We start from the raw sequence: 25,005 nt of genomic DNA on the forward strand, positions 1-25,005 counted from the left end.
ATTTATTTTTCCTTTTCTTTTAAGGACGTCAATAATTCAAAGCTGCTAATCTGAGCTAGCTTGTGTAGCGTCTCTTACAGTTTATTTTCTTCTGTCTTCATTTGTTTTTATCTTGAATGAATGTCATTTTTTTTAACGTTTATATGGACAAAACAAAAAGTTAACATTTGTGCGCTTGAGGCTCATTAGTTTATCTGAAAACAAAGATCATCTCTGTCAGTCAACAAACTGAATCCAAACCAGGATCCAGACGATTTATCGTCTTTCGTTTGATGAAAATGTTCCATCACGGAGCTGTCAGAAGCAATTGTGCTGATGTGCGATGATTTGTGCGACACGTGACCGGGCGTCGACTGTCATGAGAAAATGGCTTCATGTTCATCAATAACATCGAACGACGGCGGAGGATTTGAGGAGAACCCCGAGAAGGAGACATTAGAAAGTCTTCTGCTCTTAAGAGACACGATCCAGCGACTGCTCGATGAACTTTAAAGTCTTAATTATGGCTTCAGAAAACCTTCATCATCAGTGTGTCGTTGATTATGAAGCAGAGTTAAGTCAGTGTGCACTGGGATGTTGTTGCTCCATGTCCACCCGCTCGCTCATGCGCCGCTAATCGTAAATCTCTCAGGAGTCCTAATAAAGCTTCACCCACGCCAGCGGCGACACATGATGCCGGGAACACTGGCGTGACGCCCCGACGACCACAGTGTTCACGGCGAGTGATTTAGAAAATTCTTTATTGTTGTTTACATTTCACTCCTTTTGTTTGTTACTGACTTTCACTTCTGTAATGTGTACAAATAAATCATGTCTTTTTTAAAACAAAAACTTGTTATTTGTTTAACCAAATACTTGAACATATCGATTTTGACATAAATAAAACTCTTTTTTTTTTTCGTGCAACATCTACTCCCCGCTAGACGTATTTATCTTTCTTCACCTCCAGAAGAGCCTGAAAGAAAGAATGGAGTTTGAGGATATTGTGGGTAATACTGTCGCCTGGCGGCGGGGGGTTGTAACTGCAGTCCCACCTGGAAGTCCTGATCAGATACGTAGACCTCTTGGTTTTGAGGGTCCATCCCTGCTGGTAAAGGTCTGGGGGGCATCTGCTGCGGAGAGGGCGGGTTTTTCATGAGCTGGGCCAGGGCGTCCTGCACCAAGGTCAGCTTAGGCTGCCCCGCCTCGCTCTGACAACACACATTTCAACAACAAAGTAAAACATATATATAGATTAAAAGGATACAATAAATCATCCCGCAAACTGTTTTCATGTCCACGACTGACTGATATGTTTCTGAACTGAAGATCTAGATCAGGCAAAGTACGGCCTACGGGCCACATGCGGCCCTTTGACTTTAGTTATGCGGCCTTATGAGATGACAGAAATATTTGTAACTTATAAAAAATATTATTTAACTTATTTTGGTCATTGGAATATATTAGTTTGAGGATGTTTATTCTGTTTTATTTATACATTTACAAGATTTCTAAATATGTTTTTTCAAATAATTGTTCTAAATAAAACCTATTTAAAATTAAATATTACACAATAAAACATCAACTTTAAAATGATTAGCTTTTGCTTTATCTTTTGCACATGATTTTAAATAAAATATATAGAACAATTACATAATATGCAATGAAAAAATATTGTCATTCATATTATTTCTAAAATAGTTTTAAGCCTTCCGATCATATCTAAGTTTTTTATTCATTCGTCTCTTCTCTTGTTTGGCTTGATGGCCTCTAACCACAGTCACGTTACTAAACAATTCGTCTCCCCCTGATCTAGAAGGTTCTAGTTGTCACACCTGCGTGGATGGTTGCTGGTTCCACTCCCAGCGAGGAAAGATGTTTGTAAAGGTAAGAGGTTCCGCGCCACTGGAGATGAGGTAGGCCTTTGGGGGTCGTCTGGGATTCATCTCTGTCGAAGGAATAAAAACAAGATCTCAGATCAAACTTCTGCTGACTTCTTCTACAACTTCTGACCAATCAGACACAAGTACCTTGACAGTACTGTATTGCCGTCTGCATGGCACACCTCCTCTCCTCCTGCCAGCAGCTCTCACTGAGCTCAGGCGAGCTTCTCTGCCACAGGTAGACCTCCAGACGGTTGTCCAGCAGGAACAGAGCTGCCAGAAAATAAAGATATTTTCAGACGTGACGCTAAATCTTTTGCTGAACTCTCACCTGGCTGTGGAGCCGAGGAAAGGTCCTCCTGAACGAAAGGCATGGCCATCAGCAGCCCCGGCAGTCGTGACGGACTCTGCAGCTCTTCAGCCCTGAAGGATCCGGAGGAGGCGCTCAGGTGGAAGAGACGCGGCGTGAAGTTGTACTTCCCGGGATCTGAGAACAGACGGCCGCCTGTTAGAGCCACGGGTCGTAAATCAGATACAGAACGTGTTTCGCACCTTGAAGCATGCAGTCGTACGACTTCCTGTCCATCGGTCCCACCGCAGACCAGAAGTCTGCCGGCTCTGAACCCTCCTCCAGCGTGTGCACCTTTGGGGGGGAGCCGGGGTCGAGCCCCAGCTCTGATGGACACCTAAGACATTTGTCAAGAACTAAAGATGAACTTGATTTATTTCTGTTGTGTATCAAAATGTATTTCAAATAAAACATATTGCATTTTAAAATTCCACTTTAAATTTAGTCCAACATAGATTTAGTATATTTATTTAAACCTAATTTTTAAACCATTTTTTCATTATTAAAATCATGCTATATATTCGATTTTTTGTTTTCTTATTCCTGTGTGACATTTTTCACTCATGCTTCCCTGTAACGCTAACATTTTTAGGATATTTCAAGGACAATATCTACACATCTAAACCATTACGGGAGCCAAGGTCTCAGGTTACCAAAAGAATGGATGCTAAAGAATGTTAAGCTAAACTTGATCACCCAGGAATGCATTACTATAACAATTCCTTTTTTATTAAAATAACAATTTTAACACCTAATTATATACTTTTTAGCTCATAAAAGAGCAGTTATACTAAGGAAAAACGTACCAAACTGTAGCAGTTTTTATCTTTGTCTATTTAAATTGAAGTAAGTCTAAGTCAACATTAAATTTAACAACGTTAACAACATTAACAACAAAGCTAAAATAGAAAATATAATATACATTTGGGCTGGTGCAGATAAATCTCATAAAAAAGATTCTCTCTACACAATATAAATGATCATATTAATGTTTATGCCTGAGGCTGGAAATATTTTGTTCAGGTCATGGGTCATATGAATGTATGTGCATAAAATATATTTAAAATGCTACCAGAAGTGACCTGAGCGAGTGTCACTCACAGCAGTGCGAGACGCTCCACCGTCTTCTTAGCGACCTCCTTAGTGCTGCTGTGAGCTTTACAGCCGAGCCACAGGTAGAGCGCCCTCTGTTGACTGTTCAGCAGAACCGCAGCGCCTCTGGACCTCAGACTGGCGCAGCAGCATCGAACCTCTAGCAGCGACCCCTCCTCCGGTAGCTCCCCACGCACACAGAACATCCGCCACTCGGCTTGAACCTCTACAGAGGATGTGTTCACATAAAGGGATGAAGACTTTGGTGAGAAAGACAAGTTGAAGAGGATGTTCGCTGGAGTACCTGCTTGAGTGGACGGCTCTTCTCTCTGGCCTCTGTGAATGACCAGACCTCCTTTAAAAAGCTGCAGGAAACACGGAGGTTCTCTTCCCTGAGGGACCACCACCTTCACAAACAGCAGCCGAAAATAACGACGGGTCACATTGAGTAGGTAGAGAGGAGTAGTGGAAACGAAATGTTGCCAAAAATCTCTCTTTAAAAGAACATGTAGGATTCTTCTCCTCTAGAAGGTCTTTCCTAATAACTTCAGTATTTCACAGGAGGTGATGTGATCATGTGTCTGTCCTTCCGTTAGCAATAGAACAAAGACTTAAGCAATGATTTAAACATTTTCATTGTTATGTTTATAATGAGAAGAAAGAAATAGTTTTGGTTTAAAAATACCATCTAATTAATTTGTGACATAATTAAATGTATTTAAAATGAATTGTTATATAATACAATTACACATTTAGCTAACAAAGCTTCATAGCATAACTACTTTTTTTTCTTTTTTTACAAAATATATACAAATATATTAAGGTTTTCTTTTTCTTGAGGATCTTTAAATAAAATGAAAGAACAGTTCTATTCAGGAATAGAACAAATAAACATGCGCCGACTCAATACAATTTCAGGAAAAGTTAAATTTTGGGATTTCATTTTCAAAATACCATCCAATTCAGTTCAAAGTGCTACTGCCACCTGCTGTCCCATCGAATTCAATGCTGTTAACTGTATTTAAAATGATGAAAACTACACAGATAATACACATGGAGCTCGAATTTGGAGTTTAAAAAAAAACAATTATTTGATGGTTAATGAGTAACTAAGTGCAGGTCAAAACTCTTCTGAGTGGTTTTCTAGACCATAATACAACTATCATGGTTCGTCTCATCAATAGAATAATTGATCATTAAATGATTCCTAATGTTTGAAAGATGTTCTGAAGAAGGTGTAGACCTGTGATGCATCCTGAGCCTTCATCCCGATGGACAGGAAAGTTGCAGTGTCCTGTCCGGAGCTGATGGAATGACGACCTCTCCAGAGGAAGAAGGCGGTGTTGCTGCCACCGGCGCCATCACCTGGAGGCAAAGAAAACCCTAAGTAGACTTAAGAGACCTTTGATGTTTCTCGGACACTGACCAAGAGTGTACGTCCAGCGGATGACGTACGAGTCCCCCTCGTGGAGCTGACCCGAGCTCTCCAGAGGAACCTCGCTGTCGTCGAACTCCTGGACGTGCCACGTCTCCACGGACGCCGTCCTCAACTCCGCCCGACGACCTTCCTCCAGAGGGACGACCCCGTACCCCCTCTGAACGTCCACCCCCGATAACACGCTGTGAACGACTGCATCCTCTGCTGCTGTTTGACCGGAGAGGAGAGCTTTGGCATCACAGGCTTCCAGGAGGTCTGATGATGGAGGGACCAGAGCAGGAGGGAGAACTGGAACCGACTGCAGAGAGAGGTGATCAAGTACTTGTGGATGAATTCAATAAAAGGCTTGTGCTGCTGGTATTCATGTTCATTCATGATTTACATGTTAGCGGTGAGTAGCTTAATATTCTCTTATAAATATATATATATATATATATATATATATATATATATATATATATATATATATATATATATATATATATACTGCGACTGTTGTGAGGGTTTATTAAGCCAAATTAAAAGTTTATTTAATGACAAAAGAAAAAAAAAACTCCCAGACATGACATTGTAAAAATGTACTTTACATTATTTAATTTATCTGCTACATTTGACTTCTGTTTTCTTTTACAAGCCTGGATAGTTAAATTAGTAGAGCACAGTACTCTGTATCTCAAAGACGCTGGTTCCTTGATTCCTTCTTTATTTATTAAAGGCATTTATTCCGACTTCACTACGTAAGTGCGTACGATGTGATTAGTATTTCGTTACCGCGCTTTAGTAGTTTGTGACATTTTTTCAAACATGTCCGTGGTTTTGTACACAACAGTACATTTAATTTACTACAAAAAAAGGGATTAAAAGTGGTGAAAAAGGATAAAATTGTGTTGTTAAACATTTCGGCAAGATCGGTTTTACAAGAGTCACATGTAGCCTCACTTTGTCCAAATCTGATATATATACTGTATTTATGCCCATGTTAAAATGTCAATTTAATATGCAATCAAACCTGTGTCTCGTTCTTGACCGGGACCGCTGGTTTCACACCGTTGGCTCTGCCGGGCCAGTCCAGGAACTTCTCTCTGAACAGAACTGTCTCACTGTCCTCAGAGATGCAACCAAACAGAGCCCAGGTGGGTCGACCTTCTCCGCTCCTGACCAGAGAGACAGTTATTGGTAAACTACAGAGCAGCCTCAGGGTAAATTATTACGACATTAATTATTTTATTTCCCACAGAATTAGAGCCCGATTCACGTGTAAAGTATAGAATTGGTCCAAGTAAACAGCTATAGAGCGCCACCTTAAGGCGAGATCTTGTGCAGTTTGAGCTCTGATAGTCTTAATTAAGTTATTCTTTTTAATTCAAACACATCTGTATTATCGTCTTGAACTCGTTTCTCACGCTCCGGGACTCACAGCTGAACACTGGTGCTGCTCTGTGTGGGATCCAGTGGGTTGACTCGACAGTTGCTGTAGTCATAGGCACCGGCCCACACTTGGTGAGTCAGCTGGAGAGCAACAGTCCTGTTGCTTACGGAGACATTCCTGCCCAGCCACAGGTACACCTCGCTGCCAAAGTCAAACACCAGCGCCTGGACAAACACACAGCAGCATCACAGCACATTCACACACACCGGTGTATGTGAATTAAAATGAAAATAAAACAGTCGACACAGACCTCACCGGATCCTAACAGGGAGACACAAGGTGATCTGGCCCAGGCCTGTTCATGAGGCACCAGTTTCTTCTCCACCAGTCGGTACACACAGTTGGACTCCACGACTCCACGCTCATATTCAGCATCCTCCTCTGGTGCTCCTGCTCCTGTAGGACAGCATTAATTCTGGCCTTAATATGACGGGAAAAATTAAATTAAAAAATGATCATAAAACTAAGCTTGAGTTGGCATTTAATTGCATTGTATACAATATTATTTTATACATTTAAACTAATTAAAATGCATTTTATTTTTAATAAATAAAATGAATATTACATAAAACATATTTGATTTAACTTTTAGTTTTACCTACAATTTACTTTACCCGACAAAAAAATGACAAATTAATCTGTACTTAATAGGGATGAATAACTACAGCAAATGGATGCTTGTGGCCTGAGCTGCACCTCAGGTTTGACTTAAAAATTGCATATTGTTTACCTTAAACTAAGCTGTTATAAAATCATATTTAGGTACTTTATGAGATCATTTCCAAGGTTGATTTGTTAATAAAGTAAGCCAGTACTTCTTCCATACTATAGTCGTTTTTCCTCACTAAAATGTAAAACCAGTATAAAGATTAAAAAAAACAATTGTAAATCATAATAATATTCTCAAAAATATATTTAAGTAATCAAATAAACACAAACAAATATACGTCTTATTATTAATAGTAAAATAATGTAAAAAAAAAAGAAGTAAATAAAATGTGAAGGATAAATTATGTATTATTTTTACAGCTATTTAACTACTCAAACAGTCTTAATCTGACCTCTGTAATGGGTTCTTCCTCCTAAGATGGTCCAAAAATCAGAAGCCAGACTGCTGTCAGAGTTCAGGCCTTCCTCCAGGTGGACCACTTCAGAGGCCTGGCAGCCGAGCGCCTTCTGGCCTTGAATGAGAGACGCCAACTCTCTGGCCTGCAGACACGGAATAAAATGAAAGTCTCATTGATTTTAGCAGCCTCCGGATAATACTGTCTGCTACAGAACAGCACCTTTGCTCTCTCTGAGTCATTGGAAAATTCTCCGCTCCACAGGATGCACTTCTCCGGCGTCACCAGCAGGAAGCAGTCTCCACTGTTGATGGACTGAACTGAAGGCTCCACCAGACGAACCTGGACCTGCTGCAGACCTGCCACACAAACACACGTTGAAAGAAAGATTTAATATACTTTTAAAGTATTTTGATTTGATCAACGTAAAACACACTTTTCTTCTCTGCCTTTTAACACAGCATGAGACTCGAAGCTGTTTTTAGTGCTTTTTACTTGTTTTATTTGATATTGTTTAATCTTGGTGTGTTTCTAAGCACTTTCATGTCATTGTACAGCACTTTGTATCGACTGTTGTTCTTGTGTGCTTTATAAATCAAGTTAATTGATTGTTTTTTTGGACAGGAATCATCTAATAGATTAATAATAAATGAACAAGATTACATAAATGTCCTTGTTACAGTAAAACAAATGTTCGATTACAATTAAAAACTCTTTGAAAACTGTGGAAAATTATTCAAATACAGTTCAAAAAAGTTACAGTTTAAAAAATAGTTGAAAGTGGTTTGATTATAGTTAATAAAAAATGGAATACAGTTTAAATTGTTTGATAACAGTTGAACAATTGTTTAATTACCGTTAAAAATAGTTTGAGTTAATAAAAAAAAAGGTTTAAATAAAGTTCAAAATTGGTTCATTACAGTTAAAATGTTTATATTTGATTTGAAAATTCGATGATTGTACATGTAGGATGTATACAAAACAAAAATAGTGTATAATTCCTTTATGAATTCTAAAAAAATATACTATAACAAACAGTGGTTGTGACATGAGATTGAAATATATTTTTCTATTACTATAATATATTACTATTACTATATATCTTTGCTGCATTATTAACTTGTACCACAACAACCTCAGGCGTGGGTCATCAAGGTCTAACAAACCTTCTTTAGCTTACAAACCAAACCACCCCAAGTGATTCAATGTTAACCAACTTCTGACCTGATACTAGTTAACAATGCATGTCTGACCTTTGACATGAATGAGCATGACACCGCAGAATGGGGGTAAAGAGCCGTCAGACGTGACACTCGTGTCTTCACTTCTGCTGAGATGAGAACCCGAGTTCTTTCTCTCTGAAACAGTCAGTCAAAGAAATAGTTAAGAAGAGCAGCAATCGATATTTTAACATGTAATGTGACTCACTATTCTCAGCCTGGATCCTCTCCTCGGCTGCGACCTGCTCCCCCATGTAATCCTGCCTGATGTCCTCTCGAGCCGCCAGAGCCCGGAGAGGGTTCCTGGAGCCCTGAGTTCTCCTGGTCGGACGAACAGCTCGCCTGTGTTCAGCTACAGCTGAAGTGAGACTTCACACAAGCATCCCAGATTATCCTCTCGGCAAATATCACAGTAAACATGTTTAAATCCACGTAAATAATGTGAAAAATACACTAGAAATAAGCTATAATCGTAGTATCCAGTAGAGGTCAGTATCAGCATGCATATGAGGACATCAAACCTTAATATTGGTAAGTAATAACTGGTAAATGAAACAAAAATGAATACATTTTGATTAATCAGTATATATCCTATAACAAATAAACTAATCACTACATCATAAGCAAACATCATGGTCCATAGAGACTCCTCATACCTGATGAGATATTGGTCATGCATTATTAAAGGTAAAAATATAAGCTTAAAGTTGAACTAAGTATATTAAATAGTTTGAAAAATGGATCATCTGCACTTACACTGGCGTCTGGGTTTGACAGAGAATGTCTAGATTCCGTTCTCCCTCCTGAGGAGTGACGTCGGCACATGGTGGTGGACATGTGGAGAGAGGCGACTCATCACAGTAGAGACCTGCAGGATTTGAGTCGTCTCCATTCGTCTCCTCCTTGACTTCCTCTGCAGCGACACTCGCTTCACAATTCTGAGATGGTTCTGTGCAGAAAAAGCATTATTATGTCTAAAAATACACACTTCAAAACTGTTTAAATTAACAAAACACCTGCCTTTATTTGTGCAAACAAGCGTTTCACTTGAGCGTCTTTGGTTATTAGTGGTTCCATTTATGGTGAATTCTTCTTGTCCATCTTCTGCACAAGGATTGAAACCTAAATTATTAAAATGTATAAATAAATACAAACATAATAAACTCACCGAAAACATGTTTGTTTCCATTCTCCTGACCATTCATCTCCTGTGATGCCTCGTCTTCTGCATCGTGAGACTTTAAAAACATGTACATTTGTATTGAAGTTGAAACATAAACAACAGTGAAAAATATTTTAGTAGATAAAATAGCAGCATACAACGCAAAGCATGGCTGCGCAATCAATGGTTTAAGCTAGGCTAGTTAGCGATGCGCTACATTAGCTTGTAGCTTAGCTTTCAGTTGATCGCTAAAAGATGTAATATTGGATTAAAGATGTTAATATGTAACCTTCTGTCTCCACTGAGGTTGAATCTGCTTCTGGTCAGGGGAGGAGATTTCTTGCGCTTCAAACGACTGGTTGGTCTGAAGATAAAGTTGAGAAGGATTTAATGTTAAAAAGATAAATAATGTAGAAATAAAAATTGCCCAATAAAATGCCATTCATTTCAAATTGCTAGCACGAGATACGGCAGTTAGCAGCTAGAAAACTTTAGTTAGTAAAAATTGTGTATATTTCTGTGCTTTTGTTGCAATGGAATAAATAAAATTAACTTCCACATGTGATTGAAATGTTGCACAGCATTGAAGGCTATTGCAAGTCAGCCATTACAGCAGTTAATATATAGAGAATCTTGAAACATTATTATGAAACATATTTAATGCTAAACTCACCTGGTTGAAACACATGACATATTGCGGTGTGCTGCTGGAAAAGACGTTAGAGAAGACGGGTTCCTAAAAATGTAGAGTATAAAGTTACGTAGAGATTCTATGAAAAACAACAAATGTTAATAATCTTACCCAGCACTGAGGTTGCGCACGCTGTTCTTCCTGAAAAGCAACACGTATATTAATAGGAATCATTTGAGCTATTATCCAACAAAACATTTCAATTTATTTTTTGGGGAAAATAATTCAAGTTGAACTAGACCTTGTGACTATGGCTTCTTGTCGTCTCCTGCGGGTCAACATTGTTCTCTGGTGGAATCTGAACACGGTCTGAAAGGTCATCCACTTTCTTCAGGAGATTCTCTTGCCTTTAGAAATATATTACATGAGGGAAACAAAAGCAAAGGTCATTTTTATTTAGTGAGCTTAACTATTCTTCTGCAATTCTCCATCTTTTGCAAGAGAACTTTATTTACTGAACAAAAATGTGACATTTAATAAGAGACAAAAACAGAATTAAAATTATAAATATTTTATACATACTGGTACATAAATCTATCTTAAAAAATTATAATGAATAATCCTATGATAAAGTTGATATCAATGCTTTTACTTGAAATACTTACATATGTCTTTCACTTTTATAGTGTCTCTCCTCCAACTCAGGGTCTTGCTCTGAAAAGTCTCTCGGCATATATGCGATCGTTTCCCTCCTGCCTCGAGCCCTTTGCCTCCATGGGGCAGCGGTCAGCGACCTTCCCAGCAAGCCGGGGTCCTCCCGTCTCTCTCTCGGCGCGGGAGGCGAGACCTCCACCTTCCCCTGGAGTCCGTTGTCCACATAACTCCCGCCGTTGAGCTCGGCGTCGACGGGCGAGTCCGTCCTGCCGCCGTCTGCTTGGCTCCGCTCCGAGTCCCCCGAGCGAGCCCTCTTCAGGATTCCTCTCAGACCCGGTTCTGAGTCGTAGCGCTGCAGGCCCTGGTGGGCCGACGCTGGGCTGATGTCGGGCTTGGACTGCGAGAGACGTAGCTCGCTGGGCTTCAGGTTGACGGACGAAGCCTGCTGTCGGTCCGACAGGTGAGGAGCCAGGCAGAAGGAAGGAAGCTGGACCGGACCCGTCTGGAGCTGAGACACAAGCACAGAAGATAAAGAGCAACATACATCGTTCGGAGCGATCAAACATACATGTAAAAATCCATTTCATCCACAATAAGCAACATTTGAGGTCGTTGAAATTCTTAAAATGATCATGAATATACTTTTAGACTAGGTTTAATACCGTGATTGATATATTAGTTATATCCTAGTTACTTAACACTCAAAACAATTAAGCCAGCCAGAGTCAAAATGTCATGTTTTTATGGTTGTTACTGTGCCATGGGGATTTCTTTTTTTCATATTAATTTCAAGCCTTTGTGTGCCAATCAAGCTAAGCCTATTTCTAGAATGAAAATAATTCTTGTTTATTGTTATTAATTACTTCAACTTAATAAACGAACGTGTCTTGAAAACATCAGATGAAACTCACACATGGCATTATAAAGCCCAGGAATCCAGCCCGTTGAGTCATTTCATGTTGATGTGGTGACTTATAAAGAGGCCAGTGTTTAAGATAAGATAAGGAACATGGATTATCATTATAAAGACTTCCAACACAAGAGAAAGTGATGTTGAAGGAATTTCTCTATTTCTCTATTTCAGTTAAATTCAAGATCTAGCAAGGATTAAGAAATCTTATCAGGAGAAATACAACTTGCTCCATTGGCAGTGTTTTTATAACAGACAAAATATATTCTATTTTTATTTTGAACTAATATTTGGAGTGGACATTGGCCTCGTGGTCTTGTTGGACTAAGTTTCAGAGTAATTCATTCATTGTTACGTGAATGTTCTTTCAGCCGCACAAATGTTTGCATTTAAAGCTAAATTAAAGTCAAAGTGATGTGTTAAGTAACCATTGAGTTCCTTTTAACACTTTCGTTATCTCTGGGTCAAGGTTGTTTCAGGTCACGGGTCACCTCGGCCCAGAGATAACACCAAGGTCTTTTTTCACATTGTATGAATGAATGCTGGGAAGCATTGAGATCTTGTTTTCTTCTGACCCAAGCTTTTATCAATTCAGCTCGTTTCCTATGTTCCAGCTCTCTTTTAACTCTTCCACTCTTTCTTTTATTCCTCTTTTTCTACCCCATTCATGGGGAAAATCTTCAACTCATGTTTCTAATCCTTCCACTTTGACCCACTACTTATAATTTTACTACTAATATCACTTCTACATTCACTACTACTTCTACTACTAATACTACTTCTACTTTTGAAACTGATTCTACTACTACTTTCAGTTTTCTAGTACTTCTACTAATTCCACTTCTTCTACTTCTACTAATAATTCCACTAAAACTTCAACTACTACTTATACTACTTATACTTTTACTACTAATTCTACTACTACTTTACTTTCTACTACTTCTATTTTTACTACTAATTCCACATCTTCTACTTTTAATACTAATTCCACTACTACGTCCACAGCACAGCAGGGTCAGCACTGAATTTTCTTCTGGAAATGCACTCTTTCTATTTAGAAACTTATCGTCAAATAATCTTTTGATAACTTGTATTATAATGAACTGTATTTGTAATATATAACTTGAGTTACTGTTTTGTTGTTAGACTTATTTTTCCCCCAATATTCTGTAGTGTTCACTCACCAGACTGACCTCCTCCACGGTGATTGGCTGCGTTCGGTACCGAGCCCCCTTCTGCCTCCTCCTCTCCGGGACGCCGTCGGGATGATCGTTCGCTTGCTTCTCAGGCAGAGACAGTTTGTTGAAAAGAGCCAGTTTCTGGCTCACGCTCAGTTTACAGTTCTCGTCTCCGTCCTCCGCGGACTCGTCCGGCAGCGTTTCCGGCGAGGCTGCTTTAGGGGCACTGCACACATGCATCAGAACCGGGCTCGTCACTAAGAACTCGTTCTAGCGATACCAAGATGAATGAAATAAATGTTGAGCAAAACGTTTGTATCTCACAGCACACCTGATAGCCACCATCTCTTCACAGGTGATGGGCTGCGTGAGGAAGCGATGATCATTACCGCGGCGAGATCTGCGTTCGTGACACAAACTTCCGGACCGAGGCTTGAGGAGCGAAGAGGATTCTGGAGCAGCAGTCTTCTCCATTTCCTGCAGAGAATGACCAACGATGCCCTTATTATCCAATAGGTGTGTTGAAAGAACATTACTTTAACTAGTTTTATTTGTGGAAAATGTCAACAATTTTGACTCTATTGCACGTTGTACGATCTTGTGCTCAACTTTAAACAGGTGCACATGAACTTCCACCTGAACAGGAAGGAGGGGGAAGTTAATAAAGAAGCCTGCTGTGTTGTAGCCAGATCGCTAAGCCAACAGGTCACAGTGAAACTGGATACAAGTCAGCTTGAGTTACTGACCGCCTGCTCCCAGTGAGCTAATTATACCACCGATGCTGAGGTTGTTAATGGCAAGAGGGTTTTGATGCTTCACTCTTTAAACTGTCCAAACAACAAGACAACAGCTCAACTTTGTGCTAAAGATCCTGTTTTTAGAACTCTTGGAAATTATATTTTAAGTTGCTTTAATTCTTGTACGTTGTCTTTTTACCACCTCACTATTTAGGGTAACTGATGAGAAAAATGTGAGGAATTATATATATATATATATATATATATATATATATATATATATACAATTAAACAATCATTGCGTTTTTGGTTGAATGGCAGATTCTGTTGACACATTGCATTAACTTTCTCCAAGGTTGGCCTTTTTTTCAATTGAATGCGATGTTGGTTACGAAGTACAGATTCATTGTTAACCCAGGTTAACTACACGTTGTAAATTCATAGATCAAAGTCTTCCTACGGTATGAAGGGGTGAGTGTCAAAGTTAAGCAGATGACATCGTAAATCAAGGACCATAACTTCATCGGACTCCATTGTATTTTTGTCAGTTTTAAGAGTGTGGGACGATTTTAGCCGTGGATTGTTAAGTTGAAACGAAACACGTCACGAACAGCGACGAAGCGTCGGCGTCTACACGAACACACTTACTTTAAACAAAGACATCTTGGCAGCGACGCTCATCTGAGCTCTCGCATCTGTTTTGACGTCTCCTGTGAGGATTTAAAAAGAGATTCAAGGATATTGAAACTGTTGCCATGACACCAAACACGTTCTGTGGGACACAACAGTGATACCCTCATGTTAAGTTAGTGATCACACCTGACACACACTTCATCACACACTGACTCTATGTAGCTCTGAATACATAGAGAAAATATTGGACTATTTATGTGACATTTATGACTTGTGTGTTTTACTGTACCTATATTACTGAGCACTCTGTGGTTCCATTTGATATTTGTGTTGGTTTACTCAGACATCTTGTTAAGTATTATATGAAAAATAAAACTAGCAGGCTAAAGAGAAGGCATTTAACAACTCGTCTGCGACTAGACGTCAAGATGTGGACCTCAGTGTGATGTATCAAATGAGCAGCTTCCATTAAAATTCTATGCATGATTAATAAATAAATGGCAGCAAGATATCATATCCCTCTTCAGCAGTATCTTGGATCTCTATGGATCTACCATATTATACATATGACTGAAGGGTTTTAGAACTTTGTTGTACTACTGAGCTCTTTAAGGGTGTGTAAGGATATGTAATGCACAGTGTGTGTTATCCTATATTTGATACCTATGTGAATGACTCTCCAATAGCATGAACATTGTTGCCCATGTCTATAAAGGAATAGATTAACCTAATTATTTATTAATTCTAAATCCAAATTGTGTCGCCAAATTTCTATTTATATATTCATAGTTATTCAAATTATTTGTAAAACTGTGTTAAGATTTCATTAAATTATCTAAACTGTTAAATGGGTTGTTGTGAGTAACATGATCCTCTGTTTTAGTGACATTGTCAATATAAATCATTTGAACGAAAGGGCATCAACTATTTTCTACAATAAAGAAGGTCCCACATATAAATAGCAACAAATCATAATAATGTTCAATTTTTCTTCAACCCTTTTCATGTTAACTTGTTTTTCATAATAATGCCTTTGCTATAATTTTTACTTTTAATGTCTGTCCCACAGATTTGTAATCCAGAGCTTAACACTTTCATGTTCTGCTGATAACAAAAACACAGTTTCTTCAAGTGACACAGAAGAAAGAAAATAACATCACTCTGGGGCTTTTGAAGATTTCGGATACTTTTGCACAATGTAATTATTTGAGCTATTTTTTGTATTTATTATTTATCTTACAATCAGCTGGATTTAATACTTACTGGTTAAAAAGAGTGTTTAACTCTTACTTAGCCATTTTTGTAAATATTATTTATGACAAATTTAAATCCAGTAATAACTTAGAACCAGCTTACTAACAAACATCTAGTGTGTAATATTAAATTAAGAAAATATTTATGTCAAGAAATCCTTGCATGTTTTGAAATAAATGAATGTATTATGTATCAACTGGAAGACATCTTGTCCTTTATAGGTAGTTAAATTAAACATGGATCATGTCTTACAAAATGTAAAATAATTGTTAAAGATAGTTTAAGAAAGTGGAAATGGAATCAGTTTTATAGAATGAGCCAGTTTACCAACAAACAATGTTGAACTTAATACAGCATTGACTGCATATTTTTTTCTAGTGTTATCTTGCCAACAAACACAAGCACAAGCATATGCATATTCTATAGTGTTTGCTGAGACATGGCATTTTCTATCTGTACGTTGGCTTCTCACCTTTATTTTTTTCCTCTTCATCTGCATCCCAGTGCCTAAAAAAAATGAAAAAAAAATGAAAAAAAACATGATCCATATTTTCTCATGAAGTCTGATCACACTTTGAACAATGTCCAGGACAGGCTTTTAGATAAGTGGCAACAATGAAAGTTCTTAAAGGCTCATGAAACACTAGGTTCTTTCCCCCACTTTTAGTAGAATACTCAGTGAGGCTTAATTCATATTACATTTTTTTTTAATATATGTTCATCATTCTTATTGTAATATTGCTTAATTGTTATACACATATGTCAGACTACTTAATCCGATGTGCACCTACATACATTACAATACAATACAGTTAATTTTAGTTTTTTTTCAAGAGTCGACCATTGACCAATAATCTCTGTGTGGTACAGTCTGGACAGTTCATAATGTTCCGTCTCTTTAAACTCACCCATCAGTCAACCATGAAACATTCTGACTTGAATAGGTCTGTTGTGAATAGTATTGAATCTGTTATGTTTTTTTTTTTTAAATGCGCAACCCCTGATTTAGCCATACCATACAGAACTTTTGATGGCTGCATGTCCATCTTAAAAGTTTTATCTGGTGCTGCAACTATCAATACTACTGATGGAAAAAATTAGCTACATTTGTGTTGAGTGTTTTATCAAATTTACTCAATCACTGTTATAAACATTTAATCATTGTTTGGGTTTTAAAGCAATGCTTGGTTTGGGTTTGGACTGGAATATGTCGGAATGTTTCCAAAAGACATATACCAGGTTTATATACTGTAGATAAGCCATTATAAAAAAAACACTAAACTTTGTACACTTCATTTAGGGGCAGTTTTGATTTAACACAGACTGTGTTTTTCTGCTTTGTTTTTTAAGATAATTAATAACTTTAATAACTTATAAATTAATATAAATTAATAACGATGGAGTATAAAGATGCAACCGAAACAGTTCTAACTTCAGAGTAAAATCGAAACATTTTTGTCAGAAGGTTCTGTATTGATCTCTCCTTTCTACAAGTAAAATTGATTGCACAAAATCTGAGATGTCTTCTTTGTCTTTGTTCACAGCCTTAAGTAGGATTCCTAACCTGACAACTACGACGTTAAACTCTACTGACCGCAAGAAAGTGCTCTAAAGGCAACATAACACTTAATTGTACTCTAATATCAAACCATTAAATTGAGCTCATATCCAAAAGCAGCCTAAACTAAGATGTAATAAAACTATACTCTAATATCCAAAACAAAGGTATATTATTCCTACTTATTGACCACATACCCACTGCTGTCCTCCATCTCATTGGTTGTAATGGGCTGAGTCCTAAAGCGATCGGCGCTCTTGCGACCCGTCCCTGACCCGGCCAGACACCGTCGTGTGCGCCGACGTCCTCCTTCTGGACATGGTTTCACTGCGAGGTCCAGCGAGGAAGATACAGACCCAGGATCAGAGCCACTCCTTTGAAAAAAAAAAAAAAAAAAGGTTTAAGGACAGAGTCAAATCTTATATTTCAGAAAAACTTTGTAGAACGACTTAAGGGTAACAGTTTGGATCACACACGTGCAGGTGACCCTACACTCTCTCGGGCTGAGTCCCATCCTGCTGCAGAAGTGCACTTCTCAACTGTCCGACCGACACCCGTGTGCGGAGCTGTGGGGCACTGGGTGCATGAGGGGCGACGTGCCCCTCCCCGCTCATGCTGGCAGAGTCTTGGGAACCCTGCCTGCAGGTTGGAGGGGAAAAGGGGGTTCGGTGGGGAGAATATGGACCAAAACTCAGATGCAGAGATGCAGTAACACATAATAAACATCCAAAGTTCTGTGCAATGCTGTTAGGAAAAAAAAAAAGTATGCCCCGGGTCCCATTTAGTTTGTAGCAGCACCAAATAAGGAAGGGTGTGGGGGTGTTGGGACACACAAATATAGACCTCTACACCGGGTAACAAATGGACCACAACACAAAATAAAAACCTGCTTTATTTAACCATATGACCTTGGTGACAAATGAAGGCTGTTCTCTTGCTAAATAAAGATTGCGGGTCGCATGAAATAAAAGGTTAATTGAGGTTAGGTCGACTTAAATGGACGTTTTATGTGAACTTGACGATAATGACTCTTGGAAAATGATACAGTCGATAAATTAAAACATTGGTTAGCCTTTGAAATGCACTTGTGTACTCAGTGTTATAGAAGTTTTAATCAATTTACTCCAATTATTTTCACAAGCCCATTACAGGACACACACTCATAACCTTTGGACAAGTTTGATTTATCAATGAACCTATGTATGTTTGTTTTTGTTTGTTTTCCTCACATCATAAATACACATTTTCTAATCCCTTTATTAGCTTCTAATTAAAACATTCAAAGTGTCATCGTAAAGGTGTATATGCTATAAAAAAAATATCTCTGTACTCCTGAAACACATTTAACACGTTGTGGCTACAATGACGACCCTCCCACCAAACCCACCAATCACACCACAACTTTTCTACAATCTCCATTTTCATCTATTCTTCTCATTGTAGAGTTTTAAAAACTGCTAAATTAATCTTGTTTGATCAAGAGAGTATAACAGTGATTTCACTCAATAATTTGACAACAGATCCTTTTTGCCACCTCATTTAGTTATTATTTTTCAACATTTTAAAAATATTATTAGAACCTTTAGAGGTGGATATATGTTTTGTGTTTGTTTTATGTTTTAGTCATCTTTATTGTAGTGTACAATTATATATTTGCGATAAAAAAACAAGAAAAATCAGACGCAATCTTGGTTTGACCTTGTTGAAATCATAAAATCAAGAATAATCAATTGCCTAGTTCACATGTTAAAAACCACCCGTTTTCAACACTTGCTTTTCAAATTTAAAAAGACTTGTAAATTAACATAAAACATGTAAAGTTAAATGCACATTGAGCTAGATGCACATCAAAATCACCAGCTTCTATCATCAGTTTTATAATTGAAAAAATATCTCATTAAAGTTCCAAACTCTGTTGCTGTGTTAAAATATCATTTGTTAGCTCTGCTTCTTCAGTTCACCTCCCACTGTGACTCTACTGTCCACATAAACACACCGACTGGTTCAGGGAATGTTACAAACCTCCTCTGGATGTTAAACTCTGCAGTGTCTCCATTGGCAACCCCACGCTTTCTCCCGTTGACGCTTGCCCTTTGGGACGGAACATCAGAATTCTCTTCTTGGATCGCCTCCTTCCCGTCTTTGATCGGCCGCTTGGAAGGTATTTCCTCTAAGTTGCCGAATCTCTCCACCAGCTCTCGTCTTCTCTCGGCTTTGTAGCGAGCGATACGCTCCGCTCTCGGCTCGAGGACTGGGTTCTCGACGGCATCCATGCTCTCCGGACAAGAATTTCCTACTCCTCAGACGACGACAGAATTCTCCTTGATGAAAAGGCAGTCGGGAAAAGTTCCATCAGATGTGAGCGTGTCCCCCTTCAACGTTCTTGAAGAGTCCATCAATTAAAGAGTGCACCCACGTACTGAGATGGTTTTCCTGGAAGAAGAAGAAAATACATGAGGAAATTGCACCGAAAACCTTTGGACTTGTCATCCTCTGTCACAACCCTTGCTTGACTTAATGTAAGATGACCTAGACCGGCCTGCAGTGCCATGCAGGAATCTCCCCTTGCACTGAAACTCAACACCTCATCACTTCAGGCCTCCATGGCACTGTATCTAGTCTGCCTTCTCCAAAGTAACCAGAGCTGAGCCACCAGCGATGGCCGACCAGTACCAATAAGTACCTGTTGAGACACAAATCCAACCATTGTCATATCTGAAAAAAATACATACGGATAGTGGTGGACTTGCTCTCGAACCGGGCGCTCCGCTTGTGTGTTTACAACTGACTATAAAAGTGTGTTTCCTAAAACAGGACAAGTCAGCATTCCTGATATTTTACCGCACACACAGGAAGCACAATAGGGACCGGACAAAGAGGCGTGAGCCACGGACTTAGCACATGCTGCGGCGATGAATAGGCCTGGTGCGCGCAGTCCACACCAACTGTCTTCAACCACTAATCCGTTGCTCTGGAACAGGCGTCGAAGCTCCCGAGATTCCCAAGCTTCCTTTTCCTCTGCGACAAAACATGTCGGAATAAAGATCGGGAAATCAGGAATGTCCATTTATATCCATGGTTCCACTACACATTTAATTGATGCTCATAAGAATTGAAGACCTGAACCGAGAGGTACAATTTGGACATCAGCAGATGTTGGAGCCAAAATCTCCCGGAGAGCTTAAACACTCTAAACTGTACAATTCTCTGACCCTTGAGCAAGGCCTCAGAGTTAAGAGCACCTTGAACCTATGCTAACAACTTCACTTCCCGAAACAACTATCAGACAACAAAGATCCAGCAATGCAGTTGTGTTTCTAACTGAAAGTGGCTAAGCTAGTGACAAACCTCATGTGACAAGCTCAAGGATTGTCAACTGCAGAAGGTGAATGTCATCTCGGATAAACAAGGATCAACGGCTTGGTGGTATCCATTGACCTTAACAGGGTTTTTGCAGGTATCAGCAAATCTCATTTCATGGCTTTATAACCTTTTTCGCACCACGTTAATAATAATAATAATAATCATTTTATGCTCATGGTCAACGGAAGATATTTTCCCACACACCACATTTATAAGCAATTTCAATTTTATCCTTGAAATATCCAAATTCCAAATTGGAAGCAGCAGGTGTTTCTCCTGGTTTTAAACAACAGTTCTACTTCATGCATGCACTGACCTCTACGAGGTCGCTATGGGTTACTTCCCAAGGCAACGTGGCAATATTCAATCAAAATTAGATTTAGATGTTTAAATAAACTAAACTGTAAAAAACTTTTTTTTTAATCCATCAGTTTACATCATTATTAATGCCTCTGAAGATCGAAGTTGATTCTTTTTAATGCCTTTTTTAACCTGCATTTTAACTAAATCTATTTAATGACGTGTCATGCTTTTTATTGACCAGCGTAAACCCTTTAAAGGGAACATTAAGGTGACTTGAATATGTAGATAAGCACAGAATACCTGACCTCCCCCCTTAGTTGTCTTAATACTGAACATATTACCAGAGGTGGATAGTTAGCCATTTCAATTTACTAATGTTAACATTTAAACCTTTTTTTTTTATCGTTAAATATACTTTTACTTGAGTCTTGTTGTTTGAAGTAGTTTGATGTCGAATATCAGCATCGATGTTCTGCATTTTAATCTACACCATCTAAAAAAAACCTTTCTTTTAACTTCTTTCTTATTTTGTGTGAAGTAATTTATTAATTAAATTATAATATAACTATAACATTTAGCGAAAATGTATTACACTCCAAAAAAATAATGGTGAAGTGACTTTTTGTCAAATGTTCATTTTGTGCACTAAACCCTTTAAGAGAGACACTTTGAAAAAGTCGTCAGATATGTATTGATACAACAATCATAAACAAGACAAAAACAAGAAAACAATGGCAAGTATAACCAATCATTTGTATATGTTATTTATATAATGGCATGATAAAATTACATTGTAATTACTGAATAATGTTATCTATTATTTAATAGTCAGTATTTGTATGGCCACTCACAACAGTGCAGTTCATAATGTGGCCATGTAGGAAATAAAAAAGTTTATCTCTGAGTTGGAGAATAGGTACAGTATCTGTGAAATCCAGGTGTACAACTCAACTCAAAAGTACTTTGATATGAGGCTGAAAACCTAGCAGCTTATTTTAAATTATCTTAAATAATTATCCTTGAATCCATTTAAGAGTACAAACACTTGGAAAACAGGTTTCTAATTGTATTGATAAGCATTTAACAGAAACATTTAAGAGAAAATTGTCAAAAGAATGTTTTTTCTAAATGTATTTAAATGACCTGTTAGCTTCATAATATATGAGAAAAACTCCTTATAGCTTTCTTGTTAAGACACATAGAAGTTAAAATAACATTGTAGCTTTATTTCAATATTGGAAACAGTTGATGTTTTTACTTAAAAAAAACATTCAGTAGTCATATATTTAATTTAATTTTATAAGACGTAGCAGAGCAACATTTGTTTTACAAACAAATACTTTTATTGTCAATATATATTTATCATCATACACCCTGAACACAAAAAGAATGTTCTACCCTCCAGAAAATGCTTATATAAATGCAGACAAATGTATTCCTGACCAAAAGTAATTTCTGTCAAAACCAGTTAAACTTGTGACCATTTAATGGTGTGAATAGAAGAAACAGTCTACTTTATAACAGTTAAAACCTTGAAAAATTGAAGTCATTTATATATTGGAATGTTTTCCATTTGCCTGTCAAGTGCACCTGTCGCCTTGCGGTTTATTTGTCACTCTGACATTAGTAAACATCGTGCACTAATGGAAGCTCATTTGTGCAGACAAGACCTGATTTCAAACACAAATGAGCTGCAGCTGTAAGCGAATGCTTCACATATCCTCGAGAGGCTGAACTTTGAGCTCCAAATTACACCTCGCCTGCAAGTCAACTTGTTCGCATACCTTTTGCACCCCAAAGGAAAAGTATGTCTTTTATTCTCTAGCAGAGACAGCTCAAAGCTTTTTTCAAATTAAAACGTAAAAGCAACCTGTTAGAAATGTTTATACTCAAACCTTTTATAAGAGACTTATACTATTGGGTTTATAATTAAAAAACACAATGTCATTTATGCAGACTATTTCTACAACTATCCTCCTATAATTCAGAAAAAAATCAAGATTGAAGGTTTGTTGACATGTTCCTAATAGGACGCATCAAGCATCTACTGCGCTGCTCAAAATCAAACTGACTCAAGGACACATTCTCACTGGGATGTACAACATGCCTCCGTCTTGTTTCACCTTATTAAATTTAAGCGGGTCAGTTTGCATAACTCACTGACATCTAGAATGTTATAACAAAGAATGATTTTGTGTCAAATATTTTCCTTCATTATATCTAACAATAACACGGTTCTAGAACAATACATTAGTATGATTTGCAGCTAAATGTGGACAAAACGGAAACTCTGGTTATTGCTCTTGATGATAAAACTCCAGGGTTGAGTCAGTACTTGGGTGACTTAGGTCAGTCTGTCAAACTGAGCCTGAGAAACCTGGGTGTTGTATTTGACAAAAACATGTCTCTAGATAATCATAAAATATAACACATTGATCTTATGTCCACTTTCCTTACTACTATTATTTATGTGGAAAAAAAAGGTTCATATCTTAGCTTCTCCATCCTTAGCAGCTGTTAGCTCGTTGCTAACTAGCATTTATCAGGTGAGTGGCGGGAGCCATTTTATGTTCTTAATAAACATCAATAAGTTCTACATAAAACTGACACAATAAACACCAGTTTGAACTCATAACGCAAACAAATTCCTTTTGGGAATACATTTTGAAACTAGTAGCATAACAATGATTCACAAAGCTATTGGAACAATAACCTTACAAGTCTTGAACCGATCAGATTTCCTGGCTATGTTTTATTTCTTTAATTTATTTGTGGCATGATATTCATCAGAAAAAGAATATTTGCTAAGCAGAGAGAACAAAATGAATGGGCATAGTGAAAAAAATGCAAAAAGGAGAAAACATTTTTGTCAAATAATTGTTTTTTTTCTGAATATTTCCCAAAAGGTCTTCTCTCATGGTATCTCATGTATTATTATTTTATTTATCACATTTATTTTCTCCATGCATGTCAATGTTTGATCATTAACAATAACTACCATTTATTTAAAAAGAATGCAGCTATCATTTCGTCTATCTCCATCCTACTGCTGATGATGTAGAGCAAGACTTTAGCAAAGCAAAGATTTTAATTCTAAAAAGTTACTTATTAGTCTTGAAAATAGAAGTTTAATAGAGACAAACTTCACTTGTCAGAAAACGTCTATATATTTTTAATATCGTGTTTGAAGGATGAATATTATTTTTTAGAAACTTTTTTAAGGCTTTTGGATAAAGACTTTGACAATGGCTTTGAATTTTGAATGCATTAAAGTAACAAAAAGCACACGACTGTATTAAGTTTATACACAACATCGATCCGTGGAGTTACTAACATCACAGCTGAGACGTTAAAACACCTTCAAATGTTTTTACAGAATATGAATTTGTACTTACAGACGAGAGTAGTGGGACTCCCCCCCTGTTCTCCTCAGTCCGGCTGTCCCTTCCACTGGTCCCTCAGCCACCAGTGTCAGTCCAAATGTAGTCAGGCTGGCAGCTGTACTCAGAGACCAGGGTATTAATAGAAGTTTGGACTGACAGAGACCACAGAGAAACGGTTCTTTCCCATGTCCTGGTTCTGTTCTGGAGCTGTGTCCAAGAGGATACACAGATACAAGTCAAAGATTCAAGATCAGAGAACCATGTCAGGGATGCATGATGGGTTCCAAATACATGAACATTAACAATAAACATGATATCTTCGATGTCACTCTGCCCAGAACCGTCCACAACATTATTAAACTGTCTTACATGTTCACGGAGACTTTAGATATAGTGGATTTCCAGGATTAGCTTTAGGTTTTCAAATCTCTCGAGTTGTCTTGGCCTTTAAATGTGGAGCTGTGGCCCCATTCACTCCTCTTGTGGACCCTGTTAGCTTTACGTCGAATCAGAAATAGAATCAAAATAACATAAGACAACATGGACCATAACTCATTTTATGTGGCCCACCAGATTGTCTTTGTTTTCTGTTTTTGTTTTATTGTTTAGCACAAGTTAAGTGAAACAAAACTGTGCCTAGTTTTTGTGAACATCAGTGGTGATACTAAACAGAATCTGTGAGCGTTCTGGAAGGTCTTGCTTGTTATAAATAAACTTATGCTTAAATAAACATGTTTAACTTATCAATAGTGAGTACTTTAAATGTATTGAAGAGAGGTGTTGAG

General features: G+C 37.9%; 1 protein-coding gene across 2 annotated transcripts; it reads right to left on the minus strand.

Moving 5' to 3' along the window:
- Positions 1-71: 71 nt before the first annotated feature.
- Positions 72-24,342, minus strand: svilc (supervillin c). 2 transcript variants are annotated; one of them, XM_087808768.1, is made up of 33 exons: positions 24,233-24,342; positions 19,194-19,604; positions 17,664-17,810; positions 17,369-17,545; positions 16,086-16,120; positions 14,375-14,436; positions 13,321-13,466; positions 12,996-13,215; positions 10,913-11,409; positions 10,549-10,654; positions 10,419-10,448; positions 10,290-10,352; positions 9,906-9,980; positions 9,623-9,692; positions 9,475-9,558; positions 9,211-9,403; positions 8,663-8,823; positions 8,488-8,592; positions 7,457-7,593; positions 7,232-7,379; positions 6,421-6,566; positions 6,159-6,334; positions 5,751-5,895; positions 4,730-5,039; positions 4,547-4,668; positions 3,608-3,710; positions 3,313-3,529; positions 2,415-2,548; positions 2,194-2,349; positions 2,010-2,135; positions 1,815-1,927; positions 1,035-1,190; positions 72-955 (listed from the first exon to the last, which is right to left on the minus strand). In XM_087808768.1, the coding sequence occupies exons 2-33, from the start codon at positions 19,442-19,444 to the stop codon at positions 920-922; spliced, it is 4,647 nt and encodes a 1,548-aa protein (XP_087664894.1). In that variant the 5' UTR covers positions 19,445-19,604; positions 24,233-24,342; the 3' UTR covers positions 72-919. The 2 variants fall into 2 exon arrangements, with proteins under 2 accessions (XP_087664894.1, XP_087664895.1); XM_087808769.1 differs by lacking the exon at positions 9,906-9,980.
- Positions 24,343-25,005: the final 663 nt, after the last annotated feature.

This window comes from Callionymus lyra, chromosome 15 (assembly GCF_982586985.1).
Source record: "Callionymus lyra chromosome 15, fCalLyr1.hap1.1, whole genome shotgun sequence".
In the NCBI taxonomy this organism is placed as follows: domain Eukaryota; kingdom Metazoa; phylum Chordata; class Actinopteri; order Syngnathiformes; family Callionymidae; genus Callionymus; species Callionymus lyra.